General features: G+C 43.9%; 1 protein-coding gene across 1 annotated transcript; it reads left to right on the top strand.

Annotated features, from left to right (window-relative positions):
- The first annotated feature begins 3 nt into the window (after window positions 1-3).
- Window positions 4-9,667, top strand: LOC115328553 (zinc finger protein 25). The gene is made up of 5 exons (XM_040211925.2): window positions 4-89; window positions 398-483; window positions 695-815; window positions 3,821-3,908; window positions 7,734-9,667. Exons 3-5 carry the CDS (start codon window positions 705-707, stop codon window positions 8,189-8,191), a joined length of 657 nt encoding a protein of 218 aa, XP_040067859.1. The 5' UTR covers window positions 4-89; window positions 398-483; window positions 695-704; the 3' UTR covers window positions 8,192-9,667.
- Window positions 9,668-18,017: the final 8,350 nt, after the last annotated feature.

Raw genomic sequence — 18,017 nt, 5'->3', positions numbered from 1 at the left:
CGAAGCCACTAATCCCTGAGAAGAAAAAAGAGCTGAAAGAGCGGTCGAGCCAAACCTATCCAATCCCAAAATGTCGGAGGATTAGTGAGGTGAGGGAGGTTGTTGCATTGCGATCTCCTTGTTGCATTGAGTTTGCGCATTTTTTAAGTGTTCACGTGTTTATTGTAAGCGTCGTCCGTTGTCATCACCTTGCTGTTATTATTTGTCCCTTCATGAACCATCGAGCTTGTTTCCTTCTTATTCAAGCGGTGATTTTTGTCCTACACATTTCTTTCCTCTTCATGACTTCCAAAACAAGGCTGGTGGGGGATGTTGATAGCAGTTGATGGCACCGGCGATAGATGCGTTTCCTCTTGTGGAACGCCGGCTAACCTTGATGTTTTCCGACGTGCATTAGGCTGTACCAAGTGCCAGTCATCAAAAGTGCTGTGCCCCTGTTGACAAGCACCGTTCTGCGGTGAACATCAGTCGCGTCAGCGCAGGGTGAGTGACCGACCTACCTGGCGGTGCCTCGACGCGCCAAAGGTTCATCCGTGTCGCATGCTGCCACGGTTTGGTGGGTGAGAAACACTTTGAACTAAACCTGCCAGGTCATTGCTGGTAGAGATGTTTCGCGAATTAAAATCCTCGGCTTTTTAAGGAGAAAGTGATCACAAGTCTGGGGGTTTGACACCTAACTTTGGACCTTTTTAAGGTTCCTGCACATGCGCGGGCCTTTCTCGCAGCGGCGGAAGCTCGAACTTCGGTTGGCGTTCGGAAGAAGGATTGCACTACCTCTCCCGCGACTCGGATCAGCCGCAGAGAAGGAAGGAAAGGTATCGCAGCTCCCGTTCCATATGCTAACCGCAGTTGGAGTTTTAGCCGCTTGGTGTCATCTTTATGTGAAAAAGGTCCGCTTGCCCCTTTGCTTCGTCAGAGTGTTCAGATGGGAGGACACCCATGTTGTGTAAGGGAGCAACAATGTTTCTACATAACTAAAAAAGTTAGTGTAGTCATTTCTTAACATGCACATGGTGTCGTGCACTTGCCCACATTGCAGAGCCAATAGACCCTTTGCAAAACGTATAGCGCCACGATGGCAGGGAATTTTGGGAACCCTCGGTACAGATCACGTGCTTTCTCGTTGCGCCTCCGCGACTGCTTGCGCGTCCCAGCAGCTACCGCCAGCAGCCGTTGCAGCCATTTGCCATTCCCCCCATCCACCGAGTTGTACGTTGTTGGTGGCGTACCGTATCTGTGGCAGCGTAAAGGCATCGCGACAGGTGAACTTATTTCAATACGTTATTCGTCGTGGCTTATCTTCACATATTGAAGTGTTACTGAATCCATTTACAGTAGCTTGCACCGAAACCGTGTCAGGTTTCGACCAGGTTCAACAAACTGTTGGTGCAGCAGACGACAGAGCCGGTACAAACGAGAGGGATGAGGAAGGGGCAGCTGCCTTTGGCTCGTCGCTCGCCCGACTCGGCTGCTCAAAAGTCGTTGCCGTGGTAACCTGCGCCTGCTCGCGTATGCTGCGTGGTCACGTGGTAGCGAAAGGAGGGGCATACCGAGGGCTCCCATTATTTGTCGTGCGGCACGCGAGGGGCTTTTGAGATTTTTGCAAAGGGTCTATTGGCTCACCTTTGGGTATTTCTTGTGGAACAATCTGAGCTAGTAATTGGCTCTAGTAGCATGTAGCATTTGTTAGAGTACATCATAAGGTAAAATGGGCCATAGCTATGTGGCATAGCTGAATTTGGTTGGGGCTGACAGATACGTCCTCAACCTTAGAGGTAGCGGAATTTCTAAGTCAGCGTCACTCTTTGCAAAAGAAATTTTCGGTCAAGATGTGGTGTGCCATCATGGTTCATCACTGTGAAGTAGAATGCGTCACCTTGGGTTTCCTCTCCACTTCACAACGCTGTCCTGGAATCAAGTCAGACATAAGAAATATTTTCATTAGACAAAGGGACGTGCTCTAAGATATATTTTTCAGCGTAAAATGTTGTAGTGGCTAATTTAGAAATTGAAATTTTACGAGAGTAAGGTGTAAAGTACAAGGATATTTACTACCTTTGCCTCCCAATGGCAGGTATCCGAGGCAAGATCATTGGTTTTGCCCAAGGCACTAAGTTAACCTCTCATTAACCACACAGAACTGGATCCAATTCGCACCGTTTGAGCAGGACACAGATCAGTGGAGTTAGGTGGGACATCTTTTTATGTTTATTGCCTGTTCTCTTGCCTGTTCACCTTCCTTTAAATGTTGCAGGTTCAGCTCTGGGCATTCTTATGCAGAAAATATGTAAAACGGCAAATCGCATCTTTGGAGAGGAGGCTTCACTCTAGAAACGTGTGCCAAAAAGGAGTGTTGTGGTGTTCGGTTGGTCGCGTTTTTAGGGACGAAAAAGCCAACTTGTCATTGTGAGTCTTGGTTTTCTATTATACTTTGGGCAGATAGATTGAGTTAGTACCATAAAAAGAGGATCTGAAAATCCACCTTAGTGTCTTTGTAACCCTTTCACAATCGGATGTTTTGCTCAAAGAGTTGAGCCACAGTGGTCGGGCTTTTTTTCCCCAAAAATTAGTTTAAAAAAAATTAGTGCACAGTTTTTTTTATTTTTTTTTATTTACTAGGAGCACATACAATGCTGTTCAGACTGAGGATTAGGGTGGCAATGCAAGCTAGTTGGTTCATGCTTAGTGGATTCGACACAGCGTGCAAGAAACAAAGACAAAGTAGAAGGGTGTACACAGGACAAGGGACTGAGGGGTATCGAATGGAAATATTAAAGGCGAGAAGTTACGCATTTCTCCAATTCAATTTTATTTTGGTGCGTCCCCTTCCGCAACATTCCAGCGGTCTCAGACTCCGAACTGGAGGTCTTTACAGGGCTTCTCCATTAGATGATGAGATCTGAACCCCCGAATTCGATTGTGAGCAACATTAAAAGTCAAAATCCGAAGAGCCGGCACTCCAATAGCCACTACCGCAATAGCAGCCGGCACACGAAAGTGACCATCTTGCACGTGTCGCGTGCGCAGAGCGGCTAGTAATTTCGAAACTATAAATAATGCCAGCAAAGCAAAGTAGGGTGCGATAATGAATACTTTCATAATTCAACCGAGACAAAACAGATAGCAGAGACGTAACAGTTGGCAGCTAAACACGAAACCGCTCGCACCCGGTAAGGTACTCCCAGGCTGCGCGTGGTTTAGTGTTTAGGCGGGTACTTTGAAGTGTATGCCAACAACCGTCAAGGGGTTAAAGGTGAATCCCATTGGTTCTGCCGATCTGCCGCTTGGTCGTAAATTGACTTCCATCCCAAAATATTAAATCAAAATTATTCTTTTGTTTTTGAATTTGGTGGTTACAGTGTCTGCATAAATGATGACAGGCCGTTTTCTTTTGACAGCACTGGAGAAATGCCTGTTTGTCTCTAGATGTAGACACTGCAAGCAAATGGATAACCCAGGAAGCAATACTCTGTCTGCATAACTTCATGAGCGTCTAAGGTGCACATACACCCACATACCTTGCTCTACGTAAGGACAGCGTTGTAAAAGCATCAAAGTTAGCCAAGGCCATGAAACTGCTTCACACCTCTAGATTATAACAAAGACACGAACCAACAACTGGAGCCAACAGGTGAGCCACAACCACATAGTTGACTGCTGCGATGAGGCCTGCTGAAGCCGTGAAGACTCCTTCATAACATGTCGCGACCCCTCCTTCGCACTGTCAGAGCCAAGGAGGAGGATTTTCAGCGTTATATACGTGACCGGTGTTTGGCAGCAGCTACCAGACACTATGGGTATTCTCACTTCCAGTTCGTAGCTAGCAGCTGGTGCAGCCCCATGGCGGCTATGGAAGCGTGTGCAGATGTTAAACCCAATCGATTCGAGCCACCTCCCTCTGCTGCTGGGTGAGTTACGAATTTCAGAGCATCTAAAGTTACTTCTACAGATACGTTAAGTAGGAGTTGGTACGCAGAAGCATCGAGAATGGCCATGAAAACGCGGAGCGAGTGCAGCCGACGTCGTGCTACACTCGCGCCGCCGCGCTTTCTGGATCGTCGCATGAAGGCTCAGGCTCGGTCAGCTTTTTTACTTATTTTATGACCAAACCCAATGAAACTACACAAGCTTGTTCAGCTTTCTGTGCTGATTTCATATATCTGGTCATTTTCTCAGTCAGTAGAATGGTTCTCAAAATAAATAAAAATTGCCTGCCTTTGTTTGGAAAAACGAGAGAAAAAAAACTGCTCAACAAAATATTCTTTTTAACACATGGCTAGATACTGCGAAGTATGGAGAATACAATGTTGGAAGCACTTTTAAGAAAAACTCATTATTAGTGATTTTACCACACATTAAAGTTCGCTGCTCAATGCATGGCTAACAAGTAATAAAGAAAAAGATCAAATATAAATTTTTCTAGACTTATATCAAAAATTCTGCTCTCAACATTGTATGCTTCACACGTTCAGCTTCACATTTCAGGAACGGTTATATTTCTATCTGCTCTAGATGCTGAGATATCCTTCCTGCGAATTCTCAACAAGTCCAAAAATTGTGTTTTGTGAAAACAATGTTTTAGAGTCAACTTTAATGCACATTCAACCCGCATCGATATTATAAAGTGATTTATAGCTCAAATATTCATCCAGGAAATTATAAGCCTGGTAGGTTCAGAAGAACGACAGCCGTAGCCATTTTCAAAAGAATGCAGTTTTAGGAAGTTTTTGGCTTCGAAGACCCAAGTCCCCCCTTAAGCCAGCACCACGCCAAGACGCCGCGAAGCTAGCCGGAACCGAAGAGTGCAGATAAATCAATAGGCACTTTTCCTTCTTTCAAATCACTCACAGAGAACCAGCCGTACGAGCTAGCAGCACCATTACGAAGCGAGTGTCGATTCAACTTGCCCAGATGTGTATGGAGACGTCGCATGACCCAGCCTTCCTTGACGACACCCCGCAAACCCTGATCAGACCCATGGCCCCTCAGGGACCTCGTGCCTCGCTAAACTCAAACTCACGAACCTCATGAACTCGTGCCCCTTGCTGGACTCATGCAGTCACTGATCTCATAAACTCGTACCCCTCACCGAACTCACAAACTCTCACCACTCGCCAAACTCATGAACTTACCAAACTAGTGAACTCACCGAATTCATGAACTCACCAAAGTCACACACACCCTTCACTCAATTTCAAACTCATGAGTCTTCGAGGCTTATGAATTCACTCACCCTCACCTCATGCCTGATTGGCGAGGGTGAGTGAGGTGAGTGAGTGCACTCATGAGTAAGTTTTTCTGAGGTATTCCTCTAATACATTACTTGCTCGTCTCAAAGTGCTTTGCCCTAATGTTGTTGCTTTCTCTTTTACAGCGTGCCCGGGGGGGTAAGGCATGCATCTATTTATCATCTGTGGCTGGACACTGGACATTACAACCTTATGCAAATATTTGTTCCTATAGCATTTTTGCCATTGTGCATTTGAGACATTAAGCCTGCAAGAGCAAACAGCAGTAATGTTGGGCTGTTCCCTCTTCAGAGCACCAGATATACTAGTAGAAAAAACAAGCTAAGCTCAAGCTAAAATTAGCAGTCCTGGCATACTTATCCCACACTTTCCCAACAGGATTTTTATTTGATTGCATAGCTTAGTTTAGAAATAAGTAAGCTAAGTGCTAAAGTCAAAGTCTGGTTGAAAAGGTTTTATTTCATTGCCAGTGGCATTGTGGCATTGTGATGTAAAATAGATAATCCAACCAACATAGTAGTTGGCTCAAGATGCAAACATTTCAGTGTGGACAGGTCATGACCTTAGTATTAGAGTACAGTAGATACATCTTTTAGTTTTTCCTGCTTCATGTACTTGCTGTGTACGCAACTGTTTCTTGTCCATTCACTCTCTTTCAAACTTTGCAGGTCACGTCTCAACGACAATATTGTGAATGGCACGTTGCTGCCCTGAAAACTGTGCCAGGCTGCAGTCAAGCCAGCCTTTGGCAGTGTATTCTTGTCTACGGGGATGCGTATGACAGCAGCAGATCAAATACGCCATGACCTCACCCCTGCCAATGGTGTACAACTGGCCTCCTATATTTGCTCAACCGTTGCTAGTTGGCCTACCTCATCTGATATGTTACCATCAGATTCTAAGAAGCAAAGCTTTCAACAACAGGTACAAAGCATGGCTTTGTACCTGTTGTTCTCACTAGACAATGCAGACTTTGCTGTATTAAAACCACATTTTTATGTGGTAGATTGTGCTTTGAGTTATGTACTGTTTTAACTTGATGTGTTTATTATTGTGTGATGTTTGATATTCAGTTGACTTTCTCTCGATAGGCTTATACCTTCATGTACAGGCTTACGATGGACAGATGTCTTTTTATATTAATTTTGGACATGTTCATTATACTGTAGAATACCGCACATCCGCCCATTTCACATTAAGCGCCCATTCCCAAATTTGTAAGATCTGAGAAAATATGCACAGTACATTTATATTTAAAATTGATGACCGGACAAGTGCCCATCCCCCATTTTTTTGCGATTATCTCCAAAGTTTGCCCGGTATTTTACGGTAGGTATATTGTGCCGAATATTCAACAACTGTGAACTTTTTTGTTTCGGTTTTCTAAGCTTTCATATTTATCTGTTTCATGAATGCAAACTACTGGTTTGTATGGTTATCTGTTTTCCGGTGTAATGCTGCAGCACTGCAGTCCAGTGTCCTTTTCTTTTGCTAGAGCTGTGGGTCTATCTGTGGCGTGAGTCTTGCTTTCCAGCATGCAGTTAAAATGTCATTTGCAGTTACAGTAGAAAATCATGTTTTCCTGTACATTTATTTTTGCTTGACGACCCTACACCACCACTACAACCTCGCTCTATAAGACGGTGTTTCGGCAGGCATGTTTGCCTCCACATATTTGCCATCCGGGCCTGCTCTCTCGCTAAGCTGCGGATGCAAATGTGGTTTGGAGTGGAAAAGATGTTGCAAGAAAGTTGTGCAAGTGTTGATACATGGCACCACTACACTAGATGAACTGATCTTCAGGACTTGTAAAGCTTATAAAAACTGCACAGACGTACAGTGACCCAAAATCCGGCCACATCCTAAAACAGCACACTGCTTGTGTGGCCAGCCCCTTAGTTGGGGAGCTGTTCTTTGAGGATAAATTTAGTTTTTCTCTAAAACCAAAGAACTTCCTTTAAGGTGAATGAATTGGTCACAACAGGGTTTTATGGAAGGAAGGTAAAATCCTATGTGTAGGCTTTTTTCAATTTCTGCAGTTTGACTCCTTATGAAGTGACTCCTGAACTGACCTTAGATGTGGGACAAATCCAAAATTTATTTTTGACCCCATTTTTATATAAGCATTACAGCATGCCAATGTATCTTGCTTACATTGAAACCATTCTTATCTCTGCTTTGCAATTTATGCTTGATCTTGCAGAAAGGAATTGCTCATTTGGTGTTATAGCAGAAATGCCTAGTATTGAGAAATTTATTCTAAAGTTGTTTCAAAATTCTTTTTTATGAAGCATTACTCGAATTCATATTCACGCAATGGATTTGAAAGTGTTCAAGATCATTGTCAAGTTCTATGTGTGCAAGTTTTGGCACTTGAAAGTTGCAATAACTGCTTCCTTTTTGCCGGCAGTGTCTGTTTGTGCCATCAGCCGATCGAAGTTCAGAAAAATAACTTGAATTTTGTTTGCTCCGTTATGCTAACAGACCTTGCCAAGGCACGCTCGGACGACGGAGGGGAAAACATGGACTGCGTAGAACGCAAGATTGGCCTCTTTTACCAAACGGAGGAGCCGGACACGCCACGACACAAGGCGGTTCGACGACACGACAAGCACCAGTGGCGCCTCTACCCTTACTCCAGCCGCGTCGCGAGGAACGTCGCCGAACACAAAAGGACACACGCGGGGGAAAGGCCCTTCAGCTGTCGTTTTTGCCACAGGGCATTTGCACAGAAGGTCAACTTACAGACCCATGAAAGAATCCACACAGGGGAGAGACCGTTCAAGTGCAGCACGTGCGGGAGCGTGTTCGCACGCAAGTCGAGCCTGAAGGACCACGAGAGAACTCACACGGGAGAACGGCCCTACGGGTGCGAGGTCTGCGGAAGGACTTTCGGACAAAGGGGAACGCTAATTTCGCATCGAAGGAGGCACGACCTCTGAGAGATAACCGTTATCTATGCCTCGTCTCCTACCGAGCCTGACCGCAGCCAACAATAGGTATCAATGGAGCCGACGGAGCGGCACGAAAAATGCATCGTTGCAGCGCTCGTTGTCCCGAGGCCTGTTCGGACACTTGTGATTTCTTGCGACAAGAGACCACACTGGCGCCATCTATGAGGGTACCCTGGAACTGCATTTCACCGGAGCAAAGGTTTTTTGGTATTTGCCAGATCAAATGTGTGTACTACCTATAAGAAATGGTTTATAATATTGTCAAAAACTTTCAAACCAAAAAAAAAAAGGAAGATTCACTCTGCATAACTGGTTCGGCCAGTGATGGCAGACTCGCAAAGACAACAAGCGCCATAACGGTACACTTTTACTGCTGCTTGATTGACTTCGTTGCACCGTTGCATGGACCGCGGCCAGACATATTTACATTCGGGGCTTATGATAGAGACCCACCGCGAGTTCAGTCATGCCGTCACAGGGACGTGGAGATGCTACACATCTGTGGCCAGCAGTGGTTGTGTTAAGTTATATATTTGTAGCGCCCTATATGTTGCATGTTCTACTTTTAAGGAAACGCCAAGGGCTCTGGTTTTATTTGAGCCAACCTAATCTTGCATGAAAAAAAAATTAATACATTAAAACAAACTGCCAGTGGAATTGATTGCTTAGCCAGTATGATTGCAAGTGTCATATGCATCATTGCTTTACTTCTAAGATATTAATTAGATGTTGCAATCAAGTGAATTGGTTATCTGCTTTAACAACTTCGATTTTTATGCATCCATCTGTAGTTGACGAATAAGGTGTAATGGGGTTTTGGTTTTTTCTGAAGAAGCAGGGGTATTGATCTGCATGAACCTAAATATTGGTTTTCACATTTTTCTGACTGTGAACACTGCTCCACATTGAGTTTTCGACCTTACAAAACATTTGTTTGTGCCATTCATGAGTTCTTGTTTCCATTTGTCGAGTCACTAGTTCTTATTGCCAGGGTGCTTTCGTGTGTATGTTCTAATCTTTTATCCAGACATATGAGATTGAATTATACTTTATTTCAGAGATATGTATGTCCTCATATGGGTAAAACAAAAGACTATTTATATCTTCTTTATTTTATGCAACATATTTTCCTTAAAGACTGAAAAATTGTGCAATTTTCTGGCCTGCCCAATTGTGATGTAAAACAAAAATAATTTGGGTCATTTGGGATTGAGAGTGGGCAGATTTCAGACTTGCTTTAGATATCCTCTTGATAGCAGTGCAGCTGAATACATAGTAACTGAGCATATTTGTGTATGTCTCATTGAATGACTGCCACTCGTGGACTTATCTGTTGGATCAGTGTTAACCACTGACTTGATCATGTGATGTGTGCAAGTGTTTCTGTTTCGTTTTTGATTATTGCTAGAATGGAGTTAAAATATGAATAAAAAGTACTTTGATAACATTTTACCTACCTTTCAACAGAGTCTGTCAAGAGTGGTTCTGCTGACAAAGTTGAGAGAATTAGCCAAATTACTAGCTCCTGCTGTTGAAGAGATTGTTTGTTTAGCAAGACATCAGACATGCCGCTTCTGTACTTGCTCCTGCTTTAACGAAACTCATAAACTGACAGAAGAGAGTTTACAGAGGAGAGAAACTGCCCAAGCTCATTTTTTGCGAGAAAGTGTACTTGATAAACAAAGTTTAACAGGGACAGAAAGCCCTTTGTACGTTGGATTGTCCAGAATCTGGTTGCAAATGGTTAATGAAAACTCCAGCTAAAGATGCTACATTTGCAAGCATGTGCATTTGGGTTGGATTAGGTTCTATGCGGACAGCAAGTTCATCTGCTTCTTGTACAGAGGTTGCAGCAATGTCGGAATGCTGAGCTCTGACTGGTTCTGATTGGAAGGATAGTGGGTAGACCACAAGGCAGCTAGCATTGAGGTTTACCCCCTATACTTGCAATCAGATCTCAGCATTCTGACGTCGCTGGAACCCCTGTACAAGAAGCAGGCTCGGCGCAAGTGTAACGCCAAGTTCCAGCAGACGATTTAAAGACGAACTTGCACTCTGCATAGCTTGCAAGTTCTATGGGTTGCACATCTCCTTTAGAGAGCAAGTGGAAACCCATGCATGCCATTGAGGTGGCCAACATGTTGTACATAAAATATGGTGAAGTATAGGCAAAAATAGCTGCAGTTATATTGTTTTCTCAGCAAATGAAACAATAAAAGGGTTTTATGAAATGCTCTAGAAATCATATATTGATGCTGCTGGAGATGTTAGGGCTTAAATGCCGTTGCTGGCAGCCATCATAGACAATTCTGGGAAGTCTGCCTCTGTGTTTGACCATTAGTAAATAAGTAATGTTTCTCAGATGTGGCCAACGCACTCTGGAACTGTTAGTGTACATTTGTTGGCTGCAAATAATGTAAAAACCGTCTGCAAATTTCACACTACAGAGTCCACGGGCTCTCATTGAAACTGCAAGAATGCTACTGTCAAAGAGATCTCAACACGTTTGCTCGAGTGATCTTCAAAAAGTTTGGTTCTTTTCCAGAATTTGTTTTGCACAGGTTTAGAACCGGATGTGGCATTGGTTTCGTACACACAGCTGAGACAAAAGAACAGTCGAGACACTGAAAATAGTGACTCCACCAGCTCATAAACCAGACAATTTTAGCAGACTTTTCGTATTTTTTTTTTTGTGATTTCAAAGGAGTTATTAATTATTTTCATTGATTACTTCAAAAAGGGGCCAGACTCAAATATAGCTATTGGAACCTCATATAGCAAATCTGGAAATCAGAAAAGGTGCCATTGAAGAAGAAAGTGCTCTCCTATCGCAACAATGTGTCGGGCCGGGCTGTGGTAGGATCACTGCAAAATATTGTGAGCATATATTCTGGTTTGACACCTAACATCTGCCATCAATAAAAAAAAAACAAAAAAAAAACAAGAAAGTGCTTTACCCAAGAGACCATCACTAAAAATAATCAACAATTTATTAATGCCACAGTCAAGCTACCCATGGCAAGATAATGAACATAGGATCCTATGCATAGGCTTCCAAAGATTTTTGCAGGTAGATCATTGAACCTCTAAAATGCCTTTAGGTGTCTGGTTGCTATACTTAATTATGAGACTTTTGTTGATATGAAGACTTTTTTTAAGTTGTGTATATATCATTGTAAACAATTGTGATTTTTTTTAATGGCTTGATGGGTTCAGTAAGGAATTGACTTTTTCTGTTTAAATGTAAAACCGTCACTGAAGTTCTAAACTAATGGGCCGTGTTGAGAGACTTGCCACATCTTCATTTGTCAGGGAGCATAAGATCTGTTTTATATTAAAATGTGACACTAATTAATCGGATCAGATATTGAGCTGAGCCTTCATAGAGCTTTACCAGGTCCTCTAAAAGTATATCTTGAAGTTTTTAGGAGAAACCATCCAGTCTTTAGATAAAATGACCCGCTTTCAACGGAACGCATCTTTGCAAAACGAAACTGAATCTCTCCTGATTTTTTTTGTTACGCCACCCAACAGATTTCGTCAAGGCAGAGCCGGTCAAGGAAGAGGAGAGCTTCGACCCCAGAGACGGCAAGGGCAACGTCCCTTCCTCGCAAGATACGCCAAATGCACGGCAGCACAAGCCAGACCAACTGCAGGAGGGGTACCGGTGTCGCTACTGCCCTTACTTTAGCAACCGCGCCCCAAACCTCAAAATGCATGAAAGAACGCACGTGGGAAAGCCCTTCTGCTGCCGCTATTGCCACAGGGCTTTTGCAGAGAGGTCCAGCTTGGAGAACCACGAAAGGATCCACATTGGCGAGAAGCCGCACAAGTGCCAGGTCTGCCAAAAGTCGTTTTGGGGAAAGAGCCACTTGGTCGAGCACCTGAGGATCCACACGGGGGAGCGACCGTACGAGTGCGGCGTGTGCGGGAGTGCATTTACGCAAAAGGCCACTCTGAGGAAGCACGAGAGGACTCACACGGGAGAGCGGCCACACACGTGCGAGACGTGCGGAAGATCATTCTCTGAAAAGTGCATTTTAAGTGTGCATCAGAAGAGGCACCACACGTGAGGGATGGTGTATGATGTACAGTATATGAGCCGTGCAAGGAGAATGTTTCCATAAAGGAAGCTTACTTTAAGGCCCAGCTTGGCTATAGCAGCGGGCCACTTGCGCAATTTGGATCCGTTTTCGTTTGCCTGCATCTTCCCGAGCTCGGGGGACGATTTGACTGAGTATGTCGCACTGCGCCAAGGAGAACCTGTGGTTTCGTCGACGGGCTCTTTTTATGGAGGAATTGGCATTCTGAACTGACAACAGGGTCGACAAGGTTTCGGTTGGCAACCCGGTCGCTCGGCAACTGTCTGTACTGCCAAGCTCCTTGCATAATGTAGACTGTAGTCGTCCACTCCTGGACATTTGTTGCGCACCTCAACGTCTTGTGGCAGCACTGACAAGGACAAGTCATCCGTTGGTTCTTATACACAGTGTGGCTTTGTTCACCATGGAAGAGTGTGCAAAGCACCTCGGGGATCCGCTTTGCCTCTAGTCTGCTTTATTTTTGGTCGTGGAGGACAGAAGTTGTGTTCAGCGTGTACAGTCCATTACTGTGCTTGATACGGCATTGATTTGTTACAGTACCTCATTTTCTTGTTGATTGCTGTAAACATTTTATAGTCCTATCATGAAAGTTGTTGCATTAAGGGGAAACTGAAAAGAAAAACAAGTGATCCTTTTTTTAACCATTTGGCTAGGACACGCGTGTCAAAAAATGAATTTTACGCGAAAAAATAATTTTTTAGAGCAATATTGACAGTACGAGACGCGATTTAGTCAATAGTCACCTCCTTTCCACTTGTTTTTTCTTTTGGCATTTCGGGGGCATGGAGGAGAGGTGGATCGGCTTCGCCTTCAAGTTGGGTTGGAGAAAGAGTATGACCATCTCGGTGAGGTGGAAAGTGTGTGTGACCACTTCGTAATATCATAAACTGTGTGCAGAATTTTTTTTTTTTTTTTCGTAGAATTTATTTTTTGGCTAGCATGTCCCAACCAGTGTTTAAAAATATTTTTTTCTTTTCGGTGGCCCTTTAAGGAACCCAGAATTGTTTTGTTGATAAAGCTTAGGACTATGTTGAGCACCTTGAGTAAATCAACTGCGGTCAATAGTAGTTACTAATTTACCATGGCTGCTTTAAACTGTGTATAAAACTAACTTTGCCTTAGCTGTGAAATAACTTTTGAATAAAATACATTTTTTTCTGGGTTTAATTTTTGTAATTTAGCAGAAATAAAAAAAAAATGCTTGTCACTAAGCATGTTGTCTTATCAGAAAAAAAAAGAATGCTGATTTCTGTGCGTCTTGAAAAATCAGTCTTTAGTGCAGATTGAACCTTCAAGAATGCACACCAATTTGACTTGCGTAATAAATGAGCTTATGGAAAGCCTGCTAATGTTTGCCCACTAACTCGGGCGGGAAAAGCAAACAAAATCCAGTTTGACACCAAGCTTTTTGAGCCTTCTCAAATTGTGGCCTTCGTTAGAGCTGCAAAAGGGCTATCTACACAGTGCGATACGACTGCTACCGCAGAGTGTTAATGTGCATGAAGCAATAATGATTAGACGACTGCACAGTGCAATTATTAAGAGGAAACTGCCGCAAGTGTGTGGTTGTGCTAAATGGTAATCTTTCTCATACAAAAATGTTCCAAAACAAAAATCTACATTGTCAACACCTTGCACGTCTGCCCTCTGGCAAAGCAGTTCTGCCGCTGCTTTGCCAGAGCATGAGCATCCTTGCAAAAGCGTTGTAAAATGTTGCAAAAACTTTGTACTCCTCTAAGTTTTCATACCTTCGAGTAAGTCTTGAGGTGTAATCTTTATAAATATGAGTGTCCAATAAGTCTTCACTGTTCAGTAAGTGACCTATTTGTGGCTTGTCCACTCTGGTGGGCACCATGAACAGCAGCATTACGGGGCCATGAGCTATGCACAAATTGTATTTGGTCAGCAGCGCTGTAAATATACTGGAATGGTCCAATTTTTTGTTGTATTGAATAATGCGCCACAATTATACATATCTAAAAAAAAAACAAAAAAAAAACAATATTTTTGTTATTTTTGTTTTAGAGACAAATGATCTGCTACCAAATCACCATTGAGAAAAGCAGACATCGATGCTTTATAGGATATTCCACTATCTAACTCAGAAATCGGTGTCCTACTTGAACACGGACTGCCGTCAGGAAGTGATGATGATCTTTTAGAGAGCAAGGATGATACATTGATTACGCCATAGAGGATGATCAAGGCAGGTGTGATGACTGCTGGGAAGATGCCAGTCAAAATGATGACAGTGATGAAGAGAATAGCGACATGACACCCCAGGCTCCACCACCAAGAAAAAGACTGAGTAAAAAAAAGCCAACAAAGTTATGGTTATGGAACAAAAAGGATTTTGTTCCCCCGTGCATGCTGTCCAGTGTAGTGGACGTTCTGTAATTAATAAACTACATTTCTGAAAGCTAAAAAAAAATCCTGGGTCTCAACTTTTTATGATTTGCATGGACGCTTTTGAAGTATGCAACAAAGGGTTAACCTATCGAACAAAACTGGTGGATATAGAAAAGTAATCATTTATACCTTGCATAAATTATTCAAGCACATTAATGGGCTCTTATGACCTGAGTTAAGATATAAGATTACCTTTTGCCCCATAGACTCCCAGCAAAATTTTGCAAATAAATGCCGTCCATATCCCGTGATCCCCCACTCCACTGATCTTTACGTCTATTTGCCAGATCACGTTTGACCAACTCCACCTATGGATGGAAATGCGGCCACGATCGGCCATCTTTTTGGTAGAGTTATATTATCTCTAGTCATCATAGTAATATGGCGGACAGCGCTATGGCGGCAGGCTGCCATAAAAATAGCCGTGGGTCTGGTACACGGTACCGTGGGTGATATTTCGTGCTTGATTGAAGTTGTTCGACGAAACAGGTTCTTTAAACCCGGCGTGAACGATAGCCCCATCTTTGAGGTCCCAGCGAAAGTTTACGAAAGCTCAGCACCGAGGGAAAGCGGCGCAGCTCCCATCGAAAGCAGACGCCGTACTGGCGTCTGCTTTCGATGCTTCTTTTGATGCGACTTTCGATGTGTGCTGTGCTGCTTTTTCCCGGTGCTGCGATTTCGTGAAACTTTTACCGGGTCCTTAAAGATCGGGCTACCGTTCACGCCGGGTTTCAACAATGTTTTGTTGGACAATTTCAATCAAGAACGAAATATCAACCACGGCTATTTTATGGCAGCCTGCCATCACAACTCCCGCAATGCTGTCTGCCATGGATGGATGATAGTGGCTGCACCAGCTGTACATTGGCTAGAGGCAATATAACTCTACCAAAACTATGGCCGCCAGTGGCCACATTCGCGGAGCGGGCAAACGCAAGGAGGTTATAATGGGCAGGAGGTGGTGTCCCTATGTTCAATGCATGGAGCGAGGTGTAAGGGAAGTAGGCGCAGCCACAAACTCTTCTAAACCAACGGGGAGCTCGTCAATGGACGCCGCCATTGATTTTTGGGGCAAACAACCCTCGTTGCCATGGCATTTACATGGCAACGCTGTTGTTTGCCCATAATTTCATGGCGGCGTCCACTGAATCGGTATCGAACAGGCGAGATTTGGAGCCCAACACTTGCCTGACCAGTAGGAAGTCGGTGAGTAGCGAACGCTCTCATCACCTTGCCGGGAGAGTCGTCTAAAGCTAGTCGTCGTAGCGCGGCGTAGGAAAGTGAGCGTGTCAGTCATTGTATCTATGAACGCTAAAAACGGCCTGGTGGGTTGAGAAAGCGGTACAAGCACTGCTTCCAGTGATGAGAATGCGAGTTTTTTGGTGCGTTGATCATGTCGAAAGGCAGCGGCAACAGTGAGCAGACAAAGGCGACCGTAGGTAGGTCGTACTAGAAAGGACGAGTGGGGCCACCAGAGTGCTACTTCTGCACCTTCACATCTGGAAAAAAAAAAACAGCTAATCCAAGCCACTTCGCTCGTAGCGCCCGAGAGGGTGCTACGAGTGAAGTGGCTTAGATTAGCCTTTTTTTTGAAAAACGCGTTTTGCTCCAATGCCAAGCTCGACCGGCACACTGGTCAAAGTTATAGAAACAACAGAACGCTGGGCTATATTTTTCATACAACCTAGATGTCGGGCTTCACATACATAAAGTCACCGCGACCTGACTTGTCGTTGCAACACCATGCAACGTCAGGATGACGCCTTGACGTCAACGTCATCATCGATGTTGACAATGTGCGTTTTACCGACCCTAGTTTATTGAATGCCTTTATAGAGAACACCGTTTTACCGACCCCAGTTTATCGAATGCCTTTATAGAGAACCCAGTTTACAGAAAATGGCAATGAGCTTCCTTTTAGCGAATTCGGCCACCGCGAAGCAGCGTGTACGGGTAAATCAGCTAAGTTAACATTTTTGTAATGAGCCGCCGCAGACTGCCACCTCAAAGCGGCGGGAGCGCAGCGGGGGGCATGGCTTAACACGCGCACCAGTGATACACGCGAGAAGTAGGGAAGCCTTTCTTAAAAAGGGAGGCACTCGATCAATGACGTTTTAGCGAACGCCCACGTTTCACCGAATGACACTTGGCGAATAGTCGGACACCGTGAAGCGGCGTTTTCGGGTGGGCCAAGTGGGTTCATATTTGTAATGAGCCGCTGCAGATTGTCGCTGGCAAAGCGGCGCAAGCGCAGCGCGGCAGATGGGTTAACGCGCACCCCCGTTATTCGCTAAAACGCCGATTCGCTCAAATGTCGCTGTTCGCTAAAACGTCATTCGCTCATGTGATATGGATCCTTTTCGATAAATGGCGTTTCTCTAAACCGAGGCTCTGCTTTCTCTAAACCGTGCTTCGATAAAACGTGCCCATTCTGTAAAACATGCGTCGATGAAATGGCATTCGATCCATTTGATCAACCGTAGTAAACCCGTGCCTTTTTTCTGCGGTGCTGCGCTGGCTGCGCTTTCGAAAAAGCTTCTAGAAGGCAACTACAACTGTTTACACAAGATTAAAAAAGAAAACAAAACAAAAAACACATATATATATATATATATATATATATATATATATATATATATATATATATATATATATATATATATATATGTATATATATATATATATATATATGTATATATATATATATATGTATATATATATATATTTTTTTTTTTTTGGCGAATGAGCAGAAAACGTGTCTCTTATCTCGCAGCCGCCCCAACCTCTGCAACGCTCTAAAGAGAGAGAGAGAGAGAGAGAAGGAGTTTGGAAAGGAAGAGATGGAAGAGATAGTCCTGTAGACTCACTCAAATGGGAGTCATGCTAACTATCTTTGGGGGGAGGGGGAATGGGAGTGAAAGATGAGCAGAAAGAAATGAGAATATTTGGTTGAGTTCTGGTACATATAAGATGGCCGTCTAGCCGACTTCACGGATCGGGAAGCAGTGAAGCTTCATGCCATAGTCACCCCAAAAAACATTCTCCCCTCCACCTCCCCCCCCCCCCCCCCCTTATTTATCGATACCAAAATTAAACAACTTAGTTTTAGATCAAAAGCTGAAAGCGCAAATCAACGATGAACAGCCCACACCACGCATACGGGTCCATATCAGAAGAGCGAATGACCAGTAAAGAAAAAACAAAAAAACAACAACAGACAAAGCTGTTCGTTCGCGCTTGTAGCCTTGGCGTTTAGACCAAGTTTTGTTGCTTTCCCTGTGATCTTGCCGGCCGCTTGCTGG

Source organism: Ixodes scapularis, unplaced genomic scaffold, assembly GCF_016920785.2.
Source record: "Ixodes scapularis isolate PalLabHiFi unplaced genomic scaffold, ASM1692078v2 PGA_scaffold10__122_contigs__length_95168666, whole genome shotgun sequence".
Taxonomy (NCBI): Eukaryota; Metazoa; Arthropoda; class Arachnida; order Ixodida; family Ixodidae; genus Ixodes; species Ixodes scapularis.
This window is presented reverse-complemented; position numbering and strand designations above follow the sequence as displayed.